Raw genomic sequence first — 24,207 nt, forward strand, 5'->3', positions numbered from 1 at the left:
AGAAAATACACAAAAAGAAAAACAAAATATACCTCATACAAGTAATCAAATATCTCCAGTATTGTCAAGACGCTGGCCCCTATAAACAGACCCATCTGTCCACCGATATCACCTGAGAGAAAATACAAAATGCTGGTGTGACTCTCTGAGGATTTATCATTTTGCCATTCTTTCTCTATATTTTCTTACCAAGTAATCCAGCAACTTCATATGCTTTTTTCTGTTCGATTTTCTCATAGTTCAGAGCCTCAAAGAAGATATCCAGCACTAATATGTTGTCCCTGTAAAGTTGCAGAAATAAAAAGCAAACATTCAGTTGCATCCCATCTGTATTATGTCATCGCTGCAATGACCATACTTTTAATTTTACAGCCCCGATCTTAAATAAACACGCCGACTTTTTGGGATTTTAGCTTATTCACTGTATCCCCCAGAGTTTGATAAGTCCATACATACATTTTTCATCTCCGTGTGTGCCGTAACTCTGCCTGACGCATCCACTGCTAGCCTAGCTTAGCACAAAGACTGGAAGTAAATGGCTCCAGCTAGCATCCTGCTCCCAATAAGTGACAAAATAACATCAACTTTTCCTATTTATATATTGTGATTTGTATAGTCACAGCGTGTACAAATAACATATGAGGCACAGCCCTCTTTTAACCGTATACATACTGGGAAGTGGAGGTCTTCACGGGTCCACTTAGATCCGAAAACCCGAGGTCCGACCCGAGACCCGATCGCGTTCGGATCTAAAAGTCGGTAATAATAATAGCAGAATCGGGTCTCGGGTAATTTAAAATGAATGTGTTTTTGCCGAACGGACCCAAGAAGACTTTCTCACGGGTGTGCGTCAATGTCCTTTTCAAACCTCTTATCTGTTTGCCAAGAGCGCTTGTGACATTGTGTGACTGGTGGTAGGTTAATTTTCATCGAGACAGACATGTCAGTCAATTTTAAATGTAAATTTTAGCGGTTACGTTGGTGTCGTCGTCAGATAACAAAGTAAAGCAAATGGAGCAGCTCGCCAAATTGGTTGCGAGGGCACCAGCGTTTTTTTCTGTCTGACTGCTGCGTGCGAGTCTGCAGAATGCACACACGTCAGTGCTGTTTACATTTGGGTCCAGTCGGGTAAAAAAAAATTGCCAGTAGTTCGGGTCGGACCCGGGTCTAATTTTCTCGGGTTTGTCTCAGGTCGGGTCTTTCTTTAAAAAACATATTTATGCATGTCGAGTGATTCGGGTCAGGTACATTTGGACCTGAGAAGACCTCTACTGGTCTATTCTCAGGAGGCGAAGCCCAAGTAGCAGTGCTTACTATACAAATCACAACATATAAATAGGAAAATGTTGGCGTTATTTTATCACGTATTGGGAGTCGTATGCTAGCTGGAGCCATTTACTTCCAGTCTTTGTGCTAAGCTAGGCTAGCGGTGGGTGCGTCAGACAGAGTTACGGCACGAACGGAGATGAAAGGGTATATATGGACTTATCTAACTCTGGGGGATATGGTGAATAAGCTAAAATCCCAAAAAGTCGGCATGTTCCTTTAACCTCCAGTATGAGATACAGTGCTTAACAAATTTATTAGACCAGCACACCACGTAAGGTTTGTATCACAGCTGCCCTAAACTGCCATTGATGATTATCAAAATCATTTGTTGAGGTTTCTGTAATGGTTAGTAGTCTATGTGTAAGCTCTTTAGTCACAGTGGTATTTCTAATCAGGCCCTGTACTAGTATTGCTGGACTGGGGGAACTCAAAATTTGGTAGGGCAGCACTTTCTTGGGTAACAGGATTGGGTTGTTTCAATCCTTTGTTGGGTTAAATTTCAAAATATAAGTCTATAAAACCTCTCTTACAAGACATCTAGGGATGTTCTCATTTTTGTGAGCAATAAAATGAGGCATAATTTATTTAGCTAAATATTGCATCTGTGTTGTGTTATATAATATTATAACAGTGTGTTTTTTTAAACTCATGTAAACTTATTCCCCACAAGCAAAACACTGTGTGCAGACCTGGCCTTGTTTCTAATGAAATATCATTATTGTTGTTATCCATAAACTGAAGAAAGGGCAAAAAAAATGCCCAGATGCCCAATTGTAGTTATTTACTTGCAGTCCTTAATAGAAAAAAATAATTATGTTTTACTGGTTGAATCTTATGCTTGATTCTTTTCTCACTTCTTGGTGGAAACGAGTCCACATTAACTCTTTCCCAGCCAGTATTTTAAAAAAGTTGCCAGTGCAAGCATTTTTATGATTTTCACAAAAGTTTAATGCCTTTTGTAATGAACATTAAAATACTCTTCTTTAAATATATAAACATACAATATATCAAATAAAAGAACGGGCCCTTTGCTATCAAATAAAAAAAACTCATCCCATCTTCATTTGTTCTCTAAATACAAAATTTTGAACAAAAAGCTAAGATAATTGCATTTTTGTAAAGACTTTGTAAGATTCTGAGCGCAGATAAAAACATATACAGAGTTTTTACTGTTTTTGGATCAGTGGATACTTTATAAGTTGCGTCAGAGTGCCACCTAGTGGATAATAGTGGAAATATGGATTGCCATAAAAACTTGTCATTGGCAGGAAAGCGTTTTCTCTTAAAGGAATAGTCTACTCATTTTCAATATTAAAATATGTTATTACCTTAACTAAGAATTGTTGATACATCCCTCTATCATCTGTGTGCGTGCACGTAAGCGCTGGAGCGCGCTGCGACGCTTCGATAGCATTTAGCTTAGCCCCATTCATTCAATGGTACCATTTAGAGATAAAGTTAGAAGTGACCAAACACATCAACGTTTTTCCTATTTAAGACGAGTAGTTATACGAGCAAGTTTGGTGGTACAAAATAAAACGTAGCGCTTTTCTAAGTGGATTTAAAAGAGGAGCTACATTTTATGGCGTAATAGCACTTTTGGGAGCACTTCGACTTCTCCCATTAGGAGAGTGAGAAGGGGAGCGGACTTTTCAGGCGAGTCGAAGTACTCCCAAAAGTGCTATTAAGCCATAAAATATAGTTCCTCTTTTAAATCCGCTTAGAAAAGCGCTACGTTTTATTTTGTACCACCAAACTTGCTAGTATAACTACTCGTCTTAAATAGGAAAAACGTTGATGTGTTTGGTCACTTCTAACTTTATCTCTAAATGGTAGCATTGAATGAATGGGGCTAAGCTAAATGCTATGGAAGTGTCGCAGCGCGCTCCAGCGCTTACGTGCACGCACACAGATGATAGAGGGATGTATCAACAATTCTTAGTTAAGGTAATAACATATTTTAATATTGAAAATGAGTAGACTATTCCTTTAATTAACTCGTCAATGGTGGGGAAAGAGTTAAAGCACTTCATGATCCTGAATGATCTTTGAGACAAATAGACAGATGGTCTAATGCTGCGTTCACACCAGCCGTGGTAGAGCACGAGTGATTTCAATGTTAAGTCAATGTGAAGACGCGATTCCGCCTCGTTCGCGCGAATTGAGAGTTGCTGCGGGAAACGTGCGAGTTGAAAAATTTGAAAAAAACTTGCTGCGTTAACCAATCAGGAGCTTGCCCTAGTAGTGACGTGATTACACAAAGCGAGCGGAGTTGCAGAAGCCCCTCCCATGACGCGGATTTCCGCGTGAATGTCTCGATGACTAGAATTTCACGCGCAAATGAAGCGAGTAAACTCAAAATGTTTAAGCAGCAAAATTTGACGCGAATTTGATGCCTCAAATGAGGCTGGTGTGAACCCACGGTAATACATTTAAGCACTGTAAATGTAATCGTATTGTACTCATATATAAATGTAAATTCACCCGATATACTGTTCTGTTTTGTTGAACTTCTTGGCGAGATACTTGGCGGAGGCCTTGCTGGGTATTTTCACCATGGAAAGCTCTTTACCGTAACGCGTCATGTTGCAGGGTGTGTCACAAACACAATAATTGTTGTCCTTCTCCACCAGAAAATCTGGACAACAATCATTCATATTAGGTGTCGTTATTTGCTGTCATTCTTGGTACAAAACATGATTTCAATTTTGTCATATATGGGCGGCTTCCCAGACAGGACCAGACTAAAATGCATGTTTGAGCCGTTTTCATTTAAAAACATCTTGTACTGACATATCTTAACATATATCAGTGCCATTGTTTTGTTTCGAGATGAAAACCAGTATTGTTTTTTGTAAGGTATGCTTGTAAAAACTACTTCAAATGTCCTAATATAACTAAGACCTAGTCCTGGATTAATCTAAACCCCGTCTGTGAAACCGCCCAATAGAGTTAAACTATATCTTCATCTCCTGGTAAAGTAAACTGTTTGACATAAGCAGTAAAAGCAAGCGACAAGAAAACATCTTGAGGTCATAAATCTTACCTAAAGCAGGATCAGCACAGTCTTTATACTGCTCTGGTGTGCAGACCGTAGACGTGCCTGTATGAAATAGCAGAAGATTAGAAAATTGATGGTGAAACAAGGAAATTAAAATAAATTAAATGAAGCACTTGATGAAAATTAAATCAACACTAGTTATAAAAGTTACAAAGTAATTTATATTACATTAAATGTATGAAAATTGTTTCTGAAGTGTATCTAGTGGGAAATGATATAAATGTTATTACTTGAGATTTTCTCAAATATAGTGCTTAACAAATTTATTAGACCATCTGTCTATATAATCTATATAATGTGGACTCTTAAGATTTCTTGAGATTTTATTTTAAACAGGAGTGATGATTGTCAAATCAAATTTGTGTTTTTATGTCCAAATTTGAGGCGGCACATTCAATGAATCAAGCGTACCTTAAAACGTTTTCTATTAAGAGCTGCAAGTAAATAACTGTAATTGGGCATCCGTTTAAAAAGAATAAAGTGATTACCATTTTTCCTACCCGTCTTGTAAAACCGCAAATTCAGAGATTCACAAACAACAACTATATTTTAGCATTAAAAATACTACTGTCAGGGTTCCCACGGGTCCTTGAAATCCTTGAAAGTTTGTGAAACTGGCCCTGGGAAGTTTTAAAAAATATACATACAAAGATAAAGGTAATTGAAAGTGCTTGAATCTATTTTATGCGAGAAGTTTTCTGGAAAAAAAATCCATATTATTCCCTGTGTAGTGTAGGATAATATCATAAAAATTCTAGACTCTTCAAGCACACGTGCTAAACTGTTAGCTTTTAATGCTTATTCTGTATGCGAATCTTGGTTCATACCAAACATTTTTTTGCATAGTTGTGTTTGACACATGAAAACATCTCGCGTTACGTACGTAACTGTTGCTCCCTGAGAAGGGAACGAGACGCTGCGTCTCTCTTGCCATACTTCCTGCGTCCCTGTAACGCCGTCTTTGGCAATATTTCAGATAGTGATATACTTCCTGACTCCCGCATCACCCTGTCTTTGTCGTTAAGCCTCACCATTGGTTGAATTTGATATACACATTTATGCACTTACCCCTGGAGGCGTCCCCAAAGTGTCACCGCAGTGACGCAGCGCGAGTTCCCTCAAAAGGGAACTGTACAAATATATCTTAAAAGGTAACACGATGTAACCTTGCTCAAACTTGAAATGTGTCCCCACATTTAGTTCTTGAATTTGAGGGTATTGGACCTGAAAAGTCTTTGAAAGGTCCTTGAATTTGAAGTTAACTAAGGTGAGGGAACCCTGTACTGTAACTAAAGAGCTTGCACTTACTGCTGGATTAACCATTACAGAAACATAAACAAATGATTTTGCATTGGTCTAATACATTTGTTAAGCACTGTATATTACTATGATTACAAAACTAGGAAGTGCTTGACACCTGGCATATGCACCATCCTGCAGTTGCAGTTTTCTAGCAGGTAACGAGTCTCGCAATCGATGCGACAGCCTGTGATACTGTAGGTGGAGAAATATTCTGATTCCATGGCGGAGGATCTGCAGTCGCCCCACGGAGGTGGAAGATACTGGAGCTGGAACATCAGGTTTTATTCATTACTGACAAGACAAAGCAGTTCAATAATAATGCTAAGCCAAGCCAAAAAGATGGTGCAGCAATCAAAGGACAAACACTGGAGACCATCAGCTGAATGTAAGAAACCCACAGTACAAAACGTGTGGTGCATATAATACATAACAGACAGAATAAGGCACATGGACAACATAGAAATTAAGTTTAGTGAAACTGGAAGCAGTATTATTGTTCATTAAAAAGGCCATTATGATTATCTCATTTACATATATGTAAAATAGGACGATCAAATGAATAATCACAATTAATTGCATACAAAATAAAAGTTTGCATAATTTATGTGTGTACTGCGTGTAATTGTTAAATACATATAATTATTGAATATTAGGGCTGTCAAAATTAACGCGTCGAAACAAATTAATTTTAACGCCACTAATCTTATTAACATGCGATTAACGCAACGCACAACTTCTGTTTGACCCTTGGTCTAGCCCATAGTTGGATGAATTGAGATGCAGCCTTACTGGGCGAGTTCAACGATTTGCGCGAGTAGATTACATACAAAGTCAATGCAAAGACGCGATCAGACGCATCCCCGCGTGGGGCAATGCGAATGACCTATATGAGCAGCGCGTTTGCAGCGAAAACGCGCGCTATTCGCCTCAAACGAGTTGAAAATTTTCAACCCAAGTGAAAAATTTCTTGACACAAAGTTAAATCCCGCGAGTAATCTAGAGTGAGTAACGTGATGCCCCGCGTTTGGTGTGTACGTAGCATTAGACAGTAAATGTGACCCCGTGCTGTTGGAGGTTTTCATAAAAAAAGAACATTAAGCCCTCATCTAGTGAATTCAATGCTCTAAATGGTCGTCGAACATCTAAAATGATCTTAATATGTGCGTTTTCTGAGAGGTGTACTGTCCTAAATGCAGAGGTGTATAATACTTAAGTATTTTAGTTACATTTTCCAAGCATCTACGCTTTATCAGAGTGTTTGTCTTGGGAAAATTTTTTACTTTGCTTTACTAAAAAATTTTCACTACATTCTAAAGCACAGAATCATACTGTGTATTCATTATATATTGCATATTAAAATTGATTTAATGCCTAATTACATAAAAATTGTGTACTTTTACTTTCTTGAGTAAAAATACGAAAACATTTTTTACTTAAGTAAAAGTACAAAAAATGACTAGATGTTTAATGTACTTAAATATTAAATATAAACCAAAACTTGAAATTATGAAATGTAGTGGAGTAAAAATTATGATAATATGTTTTGGAATGTTTGTTTTCCAAAGAAAAACACTAATAAAATACAAATAATTGAAAATTTACTTTTATGTAGAAAGTAAAAATACTTAAGCATTTAGGCAGAGTTGTATAGTACTTAACTAATACACAAATGTTTGTTGTCCGCCCACTTGTGCGACTGACATTTTGGTTTGGGTTTTAAAACATGCAGGAATTGGAAAATAGAGTGCAGGGGCCTCATTTATAAAAGTTTGCGTAGGATTTGCGTCAGAAGTGGCGTACGGATGAAACATAGGACGCGCGTACGCACAGAAATATTCTGATTTATAAAACCGTGCGCACGCACATCCTACGCATTTTTCCCTTAATAAATCACAATCAATTCTAAATGTAGCACAGCTTTTGCGGCTTCATGACACGCCCATAGTTGCCCATAAATAGTCAGTGGAACGCCCACAAGTTAATATGCATTGATTGCGAAATCATGGCAAACACATAGAGGAAATAAAAAAAACGTAAATTCACTTAATGTGAAGTAGAAGTTATCGTTGGCGAGGTGGAAAAGAGGAGAAAAATGTTGTTTGGAGGGCACAGTGTGGGCATTATTAATGCCAAAAAGGCACTTGAGATATCTATCAATCTGTCTGTCTGTCTGTCTGTCTGTCTGTCTGTCTGTCTGTCTCCTTAATTATCTATCTATCTGTCTATGTAATTGCATCTATATCTGCTCCGCCAGACGGACACATTGACGAGAATATCAGTTTTGTACGTTATTTCGTTCTGTTAACGATATTCTTTATGAGGATGAATTGAACAACATGCCAATATTATTGCAGAACATATTTCACTTTTCTTTTAGCAAATATGTGTTCATTTGAATTTTTGTTGTAATTTTCGATTGATTTATTTTTTTGTTTCACTGCTGATCGATCAAACGGGTGTTCGTGTAGGCTGTTAATTGTAAGACTTGCTTTGTGAAGTCCTCATGTTATTTATGAGAGGCAGTGTTGTCTTTTTCACTTTCACGCGTTTCTTCCATCTGCCGACGGTGTCGCCATTTCTCATTTCACCCGGTTTTGTGCGTACGCCTGGGTCAGAGCTTGCGTGACGGACAGCACATTTTCCGGTCAAGTTTGCTTTTTATAAATAACAAGTATTGCGTAGAGAGTGGCGTACGCCTTCTTTTGTGCGTACGCAACGTTTATAAATGAGGCCCCAGGACTTGTTAAATGATGATAAAATAATTATTCAGGGGGATAAAGTTTGCCATCTTTTTTTTGTTAAAAGAGTTATTAAGAGCGACAAGACTCGTGAAGCAGCAAACTTAAAGGGATACTTTTTTCAAAAACATGCTCATGTTTTGAAATAAATAAGTTATTATTTATTTTTCATTTTTACCTGAAGTTCATACAAAAGTGAAATTTCTGCTTTTTTATTTGATGTCAGCTCCAAAAATATGCTGTTTGCTCTTTGAACTTAAGAGAATTGTGCCTGAAAAGTCCTGGAAAAGACAGATTTTTATTTGATGATTGAGATTAAGAAGATAATGGGAACCCTGAATATGCTTTACTATAAGAAAGAGACACAAAAAAGTTCACAATCAAAGTTCTAACCGCTTGCTTTAAAAAAAAAACTTTTTACTTTTACTTCAAATACTTAAGTATCAAAAGTAATTTTCTGATATTTAATGTACTTAAGTACAGTATATATCAGATACTTTAAGACTTTTACTTGAGTAATATTTTAAAAGACAACTTTCACTTCTACCCAAGTCTTTTTCTAGTACAATACTTGTACTTTTACTCAAGTATTGCTTTCGAATACTTTATACAACACTGCCTATTAGCCATTTCTTTAAGTGAAATTTAAAAGAAGCGTGAGTTTTAAAATTCCTAATGTGTATTGGAATGAGATTCCATTCACGAGCTGCCCTAACTGAAAAGGCTGTTTGGCCAAATGCACTCTTCCTCAATGGCCATCCGAAATGTTGATGTCTGTCTTTGTTCAGTTGAGAATAATATTTTTTATTAAATAGACTTTATTGGACCCCAACAGTTTACAGTTTCAAACCTGCGTTGAAACGGCAATTTTAAACTGCATTGAAACTGTAAACTGTTAACTGTTGAGGTCCAATAAAGTCTGTTAAATTGAGAAAAATCGGAATGTTTCTCTTAAAAACCTTAATTTCTACTTGACTGAACAAAAAAAGACATCAACATTTTGGATGCATGGGGATGTTATTTAAGCAAGTGGAATAATCCTTTAAAGCCGTCTGTCTCAAGTGTCCTAAAAGAAAAGGAAAAAGTTTAACATATATTGACTTCATTGTGCCAAATTTAGTTTTGCCAATGATTTTAAGGTATGGATGTGGTAATTTTTGTGGTATTCTCAAAATTCACTTTGCTGACTCTGTCAACTTCAAACAGGTGTGGTTCTGTCATGTTTTGTCAGATTCCAACAAATCATGCATTGTTTTGAATTTTTTTAATAGAGAATGTAAAAAATAAAGAACTAATTTAAATAAAATTGCTCATTCCGACTCAATTTGCCAACACGCGTCACAAATGATGCAGCAGCAAACAGAAATAGAGAAAGAAAAAACACACATCTATTTTTGTCCACACCCATGCTGATTAGAATATTAAAAACTTGAAAAGTGTAAATTAAGGTAAATGTACAACAGATAAAACTTAATAAAAGATTAATCACGAGTTAACTCATGACAATTAAGCGATTAATCTAGATTAATTATTTTCATTGATTGACAGCCCTATTAAATATATACTGTATAATAGTTACAGTAAGTAAACACGTAAAAATTTAAGAAAGTATTATATATGCACATTTGTTATATTTATATAGTATAAAATAAATATATCTATATATACACACAAATGTTTTTTAAATGTATACATAAATGTTTGTGTAATTACATATACACATAATACTTACACACGTATATTATGCAAACACAACCTTTTATTTTGTATGCGATTAATCATGATTAATCTTTTGACTCATTTTAAATATATGTATATGAGATGTCTGTAAAATAATTGTAATGGCTTTTTTTAATGAACAATAATACTGCGTCCGGTTTATATCATGTGTTTAATTTCTTCAAAATAATTATAAGCTGTATTGAAAAAGAATCTACTGTCTATCTTTATATCTAAGGGGCTGTCCACACGGAGACGCGTATCACTGCATACGTATAAATTTGTTATCGTATTGGCGTTTCATCCACACGGATCTGGCGTTTTGGGAGACTGAATCCGCTATTTTTTGAAACCCGGTCCTAAAGTGGAAAAATCTGAAACCGACACCCTTGCGGTTTCGTCTGTACAGCCAATCCGTATATTTTGTGAAGCGAAAACGTCATCAGATCACGTGTCGGAAGCGTCACACTTAACAGCAACAACAATAACGGCAGACTACGTGATTGTGTTCGTGCTACAGAAGCTACTAAAGCCTACTAGCTTTATTACAGCAAAATCTATTGCTTCTATGCAATTGTGGTGACCAACAAGCGATAATGGACAACACCATACGTTGGTTATGCGCATGCTCTAAGTCTTCTTCTCCGTGTATAGTGTATATCTGTGGCAGAATTACAGCACCCCATACTGGTCCGGCATATATATTGCACCGCTTTCAGTCGGTTTCAGTGGTTTCGTGTTTACGGATTATTTTTTTAGAGCAAGGAAAAAAATGATCGGATAGGGAATGCACCGGCTTCGTGTGGACATAGCCTAAATCAAACGATACTGTGTATCTGTATAGGTATATTACACTGTTCTTGAATCTCTCTCGCAGCCTGAATGGTTCGTATAAAATTATAAAAATGCAACAGCCTGTTGTAATGCAGGTTTATGACGGTTTTCAAACCGCTTTGGTTTTTATTAAGCAGGAGGAGGTGAGTAAACTGAAATGAAGATGGTGAGAGTGAGTTTGCCAGCAGCGTTTGATTATTTTCTGCTGACTGGTCTATTGCTAAGAGTCGATGAATGAAGACGTATTGATTTTGGCGTAAGATTCGTCTTCATGGAAAAAAATAGATGACTGCACAATGCAGGCAGCTACAGTACCCAAATAAACACTTTTTTTGACCTCCTGCCAATTGACTTTCCATAGAAACCCAAATGACACATTTATGATACGTCACGTGACCTCTGTGCACATTGCCATGCATTTGAATAAACATTTATTGCTTCACTAGATGTGTTCAAATTCAATAAACAGCTCTATCTCAGCTGTCGCTCTGTGTGTGCCAATGCCAATGGACATTTCGAGCAATGTAGCGCGCATAAAACATTGAAACTAGACGTAGACTGAACCATCAGCCAAGGTCGTTTGATCATCAAATTCGGCCATTTTGAAACTTCTGGCATCGGCCGAGAAACATGACGGCCATTATGATCTAAGTAAATGTTGCATTAAAAAAGTTTATTTACAGCAAGTCTGTGTACTGTATGTCTCATTTATAAATTTAATCTCCAGTAAAACTGTTTGTCATTGGTGTTTAAAGGTGCAGTGTGTAAATTTTAGTGGCATCTAGTGGTGAGGTTGCAAACTGCAACCAAGGCTTAATCCGCTGCTCACCCCTCGCTTTTGAAACGCATAGAAAAGCTATGGTAGCCGCCACCGGACAAACATGTCATCGTAGGAGACAACTTATTAAAAAAAAAATGTGTCCGTTAAGGGCTTCTGTAGAAAATGGTGGCACAAAATGCCGACTTCCATGTAAGGGGACCCTCGGTGTATGTAGATAAAAAGGTTCATTCTAAGTTAATAAACACATAACGGTTCATTATGAAAGATCTTTATACACCCCTAATAATGTAGTTTTGTATATTATTTTGCATTTCTGGCAAGAGATCTTTCTAAAAATAACACACTGCACCTTTAAGTTCATAAGTTAAATATTTATGACCCTGCTTGTGAATACACAGCTAAAGCCATAGCCAATAAAATCATCCTAGATAATGTAAAGATTGTGTTAAAATATAACTTTGATACGTTTAATATTGACTGAGTAAGGTTTACCATTTTTCAAAGAGTTTGATGCTCCTACTCTCATAAGAAGATTATGAGACTGGATTTCACATGTTATGTAAAATCAAATCGAACACTTTTTCATGCACCATTTGTGATGATGTCATAGACGTGTGGTAAATGTGCAGTATGTGTTGCATTAGGTACCAGTTGCTGCTGACAGGACACGAAGGTTTGGAAACCAGGCGCCACACCGAACCCCAGTTGATCTATGAAGGGCGGCTCATCCTGGCTGTGGATTTGAACTTTGATGCCAGCTTCATACGACGTTTCATCTGTCGGGACATTAAACAAGATTATTTACAGTACAGGGGGAGATTAGATGTCAAACCCATAGCCTCCAGTTAAAAAATAATTACTTTATAATTAACTTTATAATTACTTCATACAGAATGCCAGTATTTATTACTGTACTGGCTTCACATTGCCTCTGGATATAAAGTCCCCTTTAGAGGAGATTAATATATGATGAAGATTTATTTATATTGTATGATATTTAGTTGCATATGGTGCTGTTATACCCCTTACATATTTTTTTCATGCACAATGTTGTTAAATTAGATTTTGATACCGACTGCATGTTTTCTTTCATATTTAATTTAAAATGCATCATTACGCAGCAGGGCACAAAAAACAAAACAGGGTAGCTCAAAGCGGCAATGTGTCTTGTGTTAAAATGGTTAAAACGGTGTAATTTTGTTATCTAAGCAGCAAAATGCATACATACAATTTAAGTTACATTATGCTAATGTTTGCCTTAATTCCTGCTATATTCATGAGATGATACATATACCTTGTCTTTATAAAAATATAATTTTTGGACATAACTGGAACATAGTTACCCAGAGAACTATTTTGCAGCTATACCAAGTATACAGTTTGTACTCCATGTACAATACCATGCGTTTAGAAAAATAAAAATGTATGTATGCTGTAAGTAGCTTGGAAAAAAAACATTGTAAATGCGTAAATGTAATGTAAATAGTAGGGCTGTCAAAAAAATTGCGATTAATCGCATACCAAATAAAAATGTTTACTTTTTTTCATAATAAAAATAAAGGTTTTTGCATAATTTGTGTGTGTGCACTGTGTGTAATATTTATTTATTTATTTATTATACGTAACAAGTGCCAAACTGTACTGAACAAATATCAGGGGTGTAAGAAAATACTGATACATGTGAGTATCCTGATATTTTTGTTTGGTAATACTGTATCGATTATCAAAAGCAAAATTAATATTTTTTTAAATAAAAATCCTACAAGATGGATGGCACTTGTTTCGTTTGGAGTTTACATCCCGACCATACAGTATGCTGTAGCATTCTTCTTAAACAGTGACAGGAAGTACTAGCATAGGGGTGCCCCCCATTTTTTTGTTTTTTTATAAGGTGTGCATATGGTGGTTTGTTTCCAATGACAGCTTTCCTAAAATGATGTCCTATTAAACAGGAAATATCCCAATATATTGGCCCACTTTACAGTATCGCAACATATTGCATTGCATTGCAACGCCTGTATTGTGGTCTGTATCGTATCAGGAGATTCTTGCAGATAAACAGCCCTATCAAATATACATGATTATTAGCTCTTAATAAAGATGTGAGACAGAAATGTGATCATTTAAGAAAGTTTCTTTTTAGTGTTATTTATTTGTGACCCTGTCTGCGAAATCCAGTCTAAAGTCTCATAATCAAATAATAAGATTTAGACCATTAAAGTTTGATTTCACTCATTAGCAGCATTTCCATTATCCTTTAAATTGAAATCGAATTAAAAATGCACCCAGTGGAAACAGCAATTTTCAATAAACTCAAATATATCACAAATGTTTTTACACTCGAGTGAGTTTTTTTTTCAGGCAATTCGAAAAAGGAATCTCTTGCAAACATTTTTTTCTGCATTAACAGGCCACTTGATGTTCTTAAAAATTGGCGCGGTATGGTTGAAGGACACGACAGAAGAGGTGTGTTTGACTTCATGTGATGTAACAAAAACCTAAAGCATATGACATCAAAAAAAACACAAGCGCGATTCCGACGTCATATGCATGTTGTCTGCGCGGTACAATATGAGGTCAAACATCTCCTTTATCGTGGTTTTTGGTATGACATATTGCGAGACAACAAAATTACGTTTTAGTCGCATGACATCGGTTAATGGTAACAGCGTCAGTTGGCAATAATTTTTTTGTCGACATTTAAAAAATACCGCAAAATTTGCCGCAAATATTTAACAGATTCCTCAAAAGTTGCTTGCCAGCATTTTTTTGTGATTTTCACAAAGGTTTCACAAAATGCCTTCTAGGAAAATGTTCTTCTATAAACATACAAATATATCAAATTTGTTTGTTCTCTTTTTATAACCTCTTAAAGCAACACTAATACGTTTTTGCTCTTTGCTCCCCCTACAGGTTGGAAGCGGATTTGTCCATTACCACAGTCGTAAATAATTTAGCCTACTGCAGCAAAGCTGGCTCTGATTGGATTGTAGGTCTGCCGTAAAGCAAGTTTTTGTAGTTTTCACTCGAACTACAGGACCGCGACCCGATGGTTTGAAACTTCTTTAGTGAGGTTTTGGCCGATAGAGGGCTGCAAAGCGAATGTGAAAGTGCCATTCACCCTGTTTCGAGTGGATGAACGACTGAAACTGTTTTGGAAACGTTATTTTAAGTAAAAAAAAAAAACTCTTTAGTGTTGCTTTAAGTTTCTTCAAAAATACCAAATTTTGAGCAAAAAGCTAAAATAATTGCATTTTTGTAAAGGAATTTTGTTAGAGATCAGATTCAGAACGATTATTAAGACAGAGTTAAAAAAAATTTAAATTAGTTTTTATAAATTGGGTAATCTAGTGGATAATAGTGGAATTACAGATTACAGTAAAAACTCATCAGGAAAGCGTCATTGGCAGGGAAAAGTTTTCTATTATTTGACGAGATAACTCGTCAATGGCGGGAAAAGAGTTAATAGAAATGCAGTTAGTGATTTTACATCAATTCCAATCTTTGACATGACCTTACTCAGTATTAAAGATTAATATTAAAGAAATCAAGGTTATATTTTCACAAAATGTTCTCTTACGTTATGTCAGACGATCACACAAAAATGACTTTAGCTTGTTTTCACAGACTGGATCACATTTGCTCACCTGTGTCGCCCCACACAGGCAGATACTCATCCTGTTGAATATCCAACATAATTTCCAGCCCGTTCCCCGTTCCGCCTTTTAAAGTCGTCAGTAAGGGGTTTCCATCCAGACCCGAGTTGAACGTGTAGCATTTCCCATATCTAGTGTAAATCTGTGGACAAAACATAAAAAACAGCCATTAACTTACAAATAATGTACCTAAAAGCATCATAAGATGATTACCGCGTAACTATTAAATCAAATTCACAACATGACGGTCATGTCCATTCCGTCGAATGGATTTTTAGTGATCTGACAGCAACTACAGTAAATAACTGCTTCTGTAGCTCTAGTAATAGCTGCCTAATACAGCATGTGATGGTCTTGGCACAGTTTTGACATTGATTTAGTAAGAGACTGACCAGAGAGATGAAATCAGTCATGGTTTCACAGTGACACTAATGAGAGATAGATCTCATTTAGCTTTAGGGCTTTAACAAGGCCTACCTGAGCTCAAGCTTTCTGATCAGCACGAAACAAGCGGGACTTTGTCTGCATGCAAAATACGGTGACACAAAGATGAGGCTACAAGGTTTTATTTCTGTAGATTGTGAAACGAGTGATTTATGAATGCAGAATTAATGGGAAAACGCAGCAGCTAAGATCAATATCTCATTGCCTCTCCGTATTTAGGGTAAAATTCATTTCTTTATTTCCCAATGGTGTCCCAGTTAAATGTGCAAATACAAGAAGTGTTGGCTGTATGCTCGGTTTCATTGAGTAACACAACATGATGACACACACAGACAGTATTGTAATTTATTTTTCTCCAGATTTTTTTTTAAATGGTTATATTTTTAATTATTTTAACTATTTGGTACGGATCACAAAATGTCACACACACATACATGACTGTCAACACTGCATGCGTTTTTATTACCCTTCAAATTGCGCAAATTAAAAATGAAGCCAATGGAAACACAGCAATTTCGTAAAAACTCCCATATGTCAAAAAAAGTCTTTAAAACCACGTCATGCGAGCGTAAAGGAAGTTCAACGCAAAACTGAGTTGGACGTGTGAAAATATGAACGTGTGTAAAAGTCTCATTATCATTCTTTAAAGATGGCGCAGTATGTTTGGTTGGAGGGGAAGACAGGGTGGATCCCAATTTAGGGTCTGCGTCCTTCGAAAGACCGTATTTGAAGGCCAATGATGTCACCGGGCCACTACAAAGGCTGTCCAAATTCGAAGGCTCCTTCACATGCAGGCTCCAAATGCGGCCTTTGTTTCCCCAGAAACCAATAGATGGACCCTTCACTGCCTTGACTATCTCAAGATTCAATGCGTGACATCTGGGTATTTTAAGAGGGTTAGAACTTTGCAGTTCGGGCAGCCCACCTAAGCTGGGAAACCCTACCACCTTAACTCGGTCATCCAAAAAAAATAAGGCTGAAATGAGGTAAAGACGTGGTCCGTCATGTCTGGAGGATAGCCAGTTGATAAAACGCGTGTCCGTGAGAACTGTAAGTGGACTTATGTTTTGGGTTTATTTAAGCCTGTTATTGTATTAATCTATAGTTCTTGCAAATTGAAAGTAAGTTAGCTAGGTTTCACGTGCCTGTTGATTCGATATAATTGTGGAGCGCTCTTGTTCACGTTATTCATGTGCATTATTTACATGCTACAGTAGTTACACTCCTTTAAGATAATGTAATTAATCGTGGGATTTAATCAGTTTTACAATCTTCGCGCTACCTATCATCATTCGCCAGACGTTCTACAACATCTGCTTCAGTTTGTGTTTATTAACCCTTTCGTTTTATTTCATCACGCAGCTATTCCCGTTAGAGGTAAAAACATTTAATTTATTAATAATCTAGTACGTGTTTATTTTCTGCCATAGTTTCTTCTAAATTAAGTTTAATTTGAGTGTTTTAAATAAAAATGTTTTAATTTTCATCATGATGCATACGCCCCTCCCCTTTGATTGCCACGCCCCCCGGCCCCAACCACATTAATTAACACATTTTCGGCGGGAAACCCTGTTTAAAATAAACATTCATAACTGTAGTTAAATTAAAGTTTATATTTAGCAAATTTACGGTCCTTGTCAATGTTTTAGTATTATAAGTGACATTTAATTATGTAAATTAATATCATTGCTGCAATAGTGTGCATGACGCATTTTACTTTTGTATATTTCTAAGTTTGTTAAATATATATTGTTATATACTGATATACTGTTGGGTAGTTTAATCTGCATCAACATATCATATTCTCTAAAATAAAAGGGGAAAATATCTGGCTCCTTATTTATTTTATAAAATCTCTGATAGGCGCGAAGGACGGGAACAGAAAGTGATGCAACTCTCTTCGTAGGCTAGACCGTCTCATTTCAGTTTGCTTTGTGGACTTCAGAGAAAGCAGCCTTCAAAGACAGAAGCTCGCCTTCAAAGTCCACATCCAGCCCCTGAAATTGGGATGCACCCACAGAAGAGGTGTGTTCGACTTCATGTGGCATCTCAAGAACCAACAAGCCCATGACATCAAAATACCCAAGAGCAATTCGGGAGTCGACTGCTCTGTATGCTTTCGAATCTTTCTCATGGTCTTTTGATGTCATCCACATATGGTCTGCATGGTGCAATATGAAGTTGAACACATCCATCGCCATGGTTTTAGGAATGACTTATCGTGAACAAAGTACGTTTTAGTCACATACAGTAATATTGGTTAATAGAAACACCATTTTTTAAAATGGACATCTTGGAAACCAGGCTTTTACAATATGTGATGTCAGATGCAGGGTCTCTCCAGAAATCACAGGTGCAGTGCAGGTGTAACAGATGACTGAATGGTTGATTTGATTAGACTATATCATTTTTGTAAATTGTAATTATTTTTGTTGCATTTAAGTTTTTGCCTGTGAGAAATACACAGTCTTGGTTTAAAAGTGTTTTAGTCTTAAAGGAAAACATCACCGTTTTCAATATTTTATTATGTTCTTACCTCAACTTAGACAAATTAATGTATACCTATCTTTTTTTAAATGCGTACACTTAATCTTTGTACAGGCGTTGTGAATGTGTTAGCATTTAGCCTAGCCAAACATTGCTCTTTCGACATACAATATCATTTTTATCTGCTTAAAAAATCGCCACGTTTTATTTTGTGCCCCCATACTTACTCGTGTAACAGTCTTTAAATAGGAAAAACATGGAAGTGTTTGGTGGCTTCTAAATTCATCCCTCATTGGATCCTAAGGAATTAATGGGGCTAGGCTAAATGCTAACACATTCACGACACGCTGTACAAAGATTAAGTGTACCCATTGAAAAAGATGGGTATAGATTAATTTGTTGAGGTAAGAACATAGTAAAATATTGAAAAACGGTGCTCTGCATACCCCCATCATCACCTCACCCAGTTTGGGAATGACTGATATACTTCACCTTTAAAAGCCCACAGACCAGCAGTCTAATCATTCACCATCAAAGCTACAATCACTGTTAATTTTCCACTTTCCTATCACACAGCGAGATGCGAGGTTGAGATGCATTATCTCAAAATCGCAATTAACATAAAAGTACTTAGACCCAAACTAAAACGTTGTCAGCATGCAGAGGCATTATGGAGGCATTGTGTACACTGTGCAGAGTACCAAAACACACAGAATGAGCACATTGTATCAGAACAATAGTCAAAGCCTTTCTCTCTTTCTCAATTCCAAAGTAATTAACTTCATTCATCCTAAAGGGAAGCACATGAAGCCACAGGCAAGAATTAATTTGGACTGGAATGATTTACAGCTTTGTGCATGTATAATATGCGAGCAAGTGCAGTTCTTTCCTGAAAAGAAACCATGTTTTTTGGCAATGCAAAGATTTTCATGTGCTAATACTGGAAGGGATCTTGGGATTAAAGGAGGTTGAATGGTTTTCCATCTGATAATGAATATAAAGTGGATCAAGATATTGAGCAAAGGAGTTCAGCTAAAGGCACATTTAAACACTTCTGTGCAAGGCACCCGCCGCTTTTCAATAATTCATGAATCTCCACCCAGAAATTTGTCAGAGTGCGGTTTCTGTGCCGACTGATGTTACTGAGACTTTAGCCTGGAGGGTTACTTCAAACCATTCTCTAAACCCACCACACATATCTACGCATGATAAAATGCTGATGCTTCAGAGTAATATTATACAAAAATATTTTGTAAACAAACTATTAGAATCAAGCACTTGACTAACACTATTTAGCAAAAACTGTGCTAAATATCACTCACTGGCTCATAATCATAAAGTAGTGGTGCTTTTCCATTGCATAGTACCCTACGGGTCAGGTCGGGTCAGATCACTTCACTTTGGCTTGGTTAGCTTTTCCATCAAGTTTAGTAACACTTCGGAGTGGGAGGGATTATGGGCGTGTCATTATATTTGTGCTGCCTACTGCTGTGACATCATACAAGTGAGAGCGTCGTTGGAATGCCCATACATTGATTTATTTCTCAATCCACCACAAAATCAAAATTGACCACCATAAATAAATGTTTGCACATCACGTTTATCACTACCTGACAGTTTCTGTACAAACAGTCCGCTGAGCCTGATTTAAGTTGCAAAATGCCATACATGCGGAAGTCCGCATCGCGACTGTGCCACCACAAACCCCAAGTCTGGAAAACACTGGCATGGTGTTCCTGATTCTCAACCTGTGGATGTTTTTACAGCTAAAAAGGAGTTTGGGAACTTACAACAAAGCAACAGGTTTGCTGGAGACAGCACAAGCACGATGGTAAAGCTAATTTTGCATTTAGCATGACCCTCGTCACGATTCTCTCAGACCAATCAGTGATCTACAGTGTTTTCATGTCATGTTTTAGTATCAGCTTAGCTCGTTTGGAACCCCAACCGAGGTGGTACTAAAAAAAAGTATTGGGTACTACAGTATCCAGTGGAAAAGCCCCCAAAAGTAAGCTGAGTCAACTCATGGGGTACTATGCTATGGAAAAGCGCCATTAGTGAACCACTTTAAGTGCTATATAGCACCGATGTAGAACCATAAGACTATAGCATCACTTATGGTTGTACATTGCACCATATGGTTCTACATCTGTGCTATATAGCACCTAACGTGTTAAACCACTAGGAGTGTAGGAAAAGTGTAGGAAAATATTCACATACTGTACAGGTGTATCTTAAGAAGACTGTCAAAAACATGTCTGGGTTATGAAAAAATAACGGAAAAAATGAAATTTTAGCCTATTCTTATTCTATGTAGATGATGAAGATGATTATTATTATTGCATTGGGACCAGTGTTGGGTATAACTAGTTACTTAAGCAATATCGCTCGAGTAGGAGTGCGATATAGCTCTATATCATCACGGCTGTGATTAGGCCAGAGGCACGAGGCCGCAGGCCGAGTGCCGGAGGCAATCACAGCCGTGATGATATAGAGCTACACCACACGACCCCGAGAGCGATATTGCTTTTATACAACAGTTCGACGGCACACGTTTGAAAAACGAAAACTAGAAAACAACAACGGAGTTATTTTAAAAGCCTCTTTGTTTGAGAACTACTTCTTCCGCCACGGATTTGAGGGCGGCCAGAATGACAGGTAAAACTTTCGGCTGCTTTGAAGCTCATAAGAACTCAATGGACGGAAAAGCCGTTACTTTATATTACCGTTTCTTGGTCACAAAGTGTAGTTTTAAGATTAGTTCAGTCGAGAATGTATATGTATTATATTTAAATCTGCAGTCGATTAGTAAAGATAGCATCTGTTTGAATGTTTGCTTAGTGAGATTCAGTACGTATGAGAACCAAAGCATGAGCGGACATCAGTGTTCACTCGCCCCGCTGACCACCGCCCTCTCTGGGCTACATTTCTGACAGAGATACCCCGGCTCTCATGTTGGCCTTGTTTGTTTATGATCGTCAAAATGAGATCAAATCAGCAGTATTTGGTGTCATGATCAAACTATTACTTGTTTTTTAATTCATATTTAGTGTCTTTTGTGTTGTTATTGTTTTGGCGCGAGGTAAAAGTTAATAAAACTATTTGTATAACGTTACTATTGCTTTCTCATTTATTCTTAACGTGATACGAGCACTCGATTATTATTATTAAACTTTGTTCTTGTCAGTACTATATAAAATGTTTTTTATAAGTGTCAGAGATATGTTTTTGCATGCTGCTTATAAATATACCAGTGGCGATATCTCATAACATGTTTTAATAGTCAGGTCACGATAAAGTAAATGATCAATGTCCACATTTAAAAGCTGCGGTGCTTACCTGCTGTTTCACGGTGTTTTCGCGTTCTGATAAGAAATATAGCTCCAGAAAAAAAACGAGTGTTTATATTCCTCTTTCCAAGTGTTAATAATCCACACGATGTGACAAGACATTTCTCCCATTAACTGTAACGTAACATCCAAGAGCGCCGATCTTTGACTAATAACTTCTGATTGGGGATTCAGACTGATTTATGAGCTAGTAAACTAATGAGATACACGGAGAGTGATTCAAACAGCGCGTCTGTGTTTTTCCATTCAGAGATGAGCCTGCTTAGGACCTCCATTCACTAGGTGGCGGAATAATACTAAAGGTGAAGCGGCTACAGTGCTGTTATCAGCACAATATCGTATGGCTCTTAGCCAATCAGATTCGAGAACCAGAAAGAACTGTTGTATAATCAGTAATAAGTAACTCTAATTTAATTAAGGGGTAATTCCATCCCTTATTTTTCCAGTAATTTAATTACAGTTACTTTTGATGTAATTGAGCTAAATACTGTATGGACTGTAGACCAAATATATACAATAGTGGATTTAACATCAAAATTGAAAGTCAAAGGTTAAAACTAATGTTTTTTTATGTATCCTTTTCACTTTAAATATTTTGGTTAGTTAATAAGAATAATGTTAATGCTCTAGTCTAGTTTACAATTCTTACTATTAACTGGTTGGTTATTAGCATTAAAATGAGATTTCAACTTTTTATTAATACTTAAAAAGCACATAATGCCTGATTCTGCAAAATCTTATTCTACGTCCTTAATCCTATTTAATCCCAATACTTAAATTTAAGCTATAATTAGGAGTATATTGAGGCAAAAGTAGTTAATAGGTAATAGTGAGAATTGGACTTTAAAAAGTGTGGCCAGAATAATTTACACTTTTATATGATTTATTCGAGTGTAATTTTTACACTAATCTAATTACATGATTGAAGATGTAATTAGTAACTAGTAATTAATAACTTTTTTGAGTAACCTACCTAACACTGATTGGGACATTATTTTTCTAATAAAAAAACACACTTGAGAATAATGGTAAATGCTGGCCATATACAGTAACACCATCAGAAAGAAGTTGTTAAAAAATGGTAAAGGTCCATAGCTGTCACTGGGGTGGTACCCTTTCAAAAAGAACACCTTTGCACCTAAAAAGTTAATATTAGTACCTCAGGGGTGCATAGTGGTACCACATGTATACATACTGTATACCTAATATTAGGACCTTTTTAAAGGGTACTGCTCCAGTGACAGCTTGGAATCTTTTTTGATGCGCGCGCGCACACACGGCTTATGTGGTTAAAGGCATGACGCAATGTTTTTTTACTGTACCCAACCATCACAAAAGCCTGTAGGCAGTTTTTACACAGAAAGTGTCCCCGTAAACATGTTTTTTGCTTTAAAAAAAACATGTCATTATACACCATTCCCATAAACCACATCAACCCACAGACACAGAAGAAAATACAAAACTGTACTGTTTCTGGGATGGTACCCTCAACCAGTGTTTCCCAACCACTGTGCCGTGGCACACTAGTGTGCCGTGACAGCTTGTTTGGTGTGCCGTGGAAAAATTAAAAATCACAACTGCATAGGTCAATGTCATCAATTCCAGCCAGGATATAATCTTTGTGTTCATCAAAACAAGTGTACTTGCATTGAATGTGAGTTCTACATTTAATATAGTAAAATATTCCAGTTAAACAAGTATTTAAGCATTGCAATAGAGGTTTGTGCATTTCTTTTAATGCTTTTTGGTATAGTGGTGTGCCGTATGTTTTTTTACTTATTAAACTGTGCCGTGACAGAAAAAAGGTTGGGGAACACTGCCCTAAACTTCCGATTTGTACATTTACACGTATACAAATAGTAATATAATGTTGTAGCTTTTTAGGTAAATTACTTTACCATTAAACGTACAGTTAAATGTTTTGTACCCCTAAATGTTTTGAACCCCTTACATTTAACAGGTACAAAATTGGTCCTTAATAGGTACACAATAGGACTTTAGTTTAGGGTATAGTATTGTACCGCAAAAGGTACAACATTTTAATGTAGTGTATACCCATAAAGGTGCAAAATTTACTTTTTAAGGTATTACCCTGACAGATAAGGAACGGTTTTAACAGTGCAGAAATTTGTTGTCAGTATTTAGATTCAAAACCTAAACCTGATATGACATTTTTATGAGCATTTCTAATAGTTTTTAAATAATAATGCATTTTATGCACTATGCAGACAAAGGTTTGACAGAATTAGAGCTCGTAACATGGGAAATATCTTCAGTCTAACTTTCTAATCCATTTAAATGCCTTGTTTGTTTGCTTTACTCAAAACATGCAACTACAAAACATCCACCCTACAAACTATATTATATATAAATAATTATTCAAGATTTTTTTGGGCTAAGTGGTTCCATGAAGAACCTTTCTACTTCTTGGTAGCAAAAATAGTTTTTATTAAGGTAGAAAGACATGTTTTTTTAAGAACCTTTCACCTATTGGTTCTTTTTAAGC

General features: G+C 36.5%; 1 protein-coding gene across 6 annotated transcripts in view; it reads right to left on the minus strand.

Moving 5' to 3' along the window:
- The window catches only part of asic1c (acid-sensing (proton-gated) ion channel 1c), a 127,341-nt gene that overhangs the window by 12,767 nt on the left and 90,367 nt on the right, over positions 1-24,207 (minus strand). For all 6 annotated transcript variants that reach the window (XM_055182769.2, XM_055182771.2, XM_055182766.2 and 3 more), the window contains exons 2-8: positions 15,412-15,562; positions 12,413-12,540; positions 5,808-5,958; positions 4,376-4,432; positions 3,814-3,967; positions 190-281; positions 33-112 (exon numbers count right to left, since the gene is read on the minus strand). In XM_055182769.2, the coding sequence (XP_055038744.1) occupies positions 33-112; positions 190-281; positions 3,814-3,967; positions 4,376-4,432; positions 5,808-5,958; positions 12,413-12,540; positions 15,412-15,562 (813 nt within the window). The remainder of the gene's footprint in view (positions 1-32; positions 113-189; positions 282-3,813; positions 3,968-4,375; positions 4,433-5,807; positions 5,959-12,412; positions 12,541-15,411; positions 15,563-24,207) is intronic.

Source organism: Misgurnus anguillicaudatus, chromosome 25 (genome assembly GCF_027580225.2).
Source record: "Misgurnus anguillicaudatus chromosome 25, ASM2758022v2, whole genome shotgun sequence".
Lineage (NCBI taxonomy): Eukaryota > Metazoa > Chordata > Actinopteri > Cypriniformes > Cobitidae > Misgurnus > Misgurnus anguillicaudatus.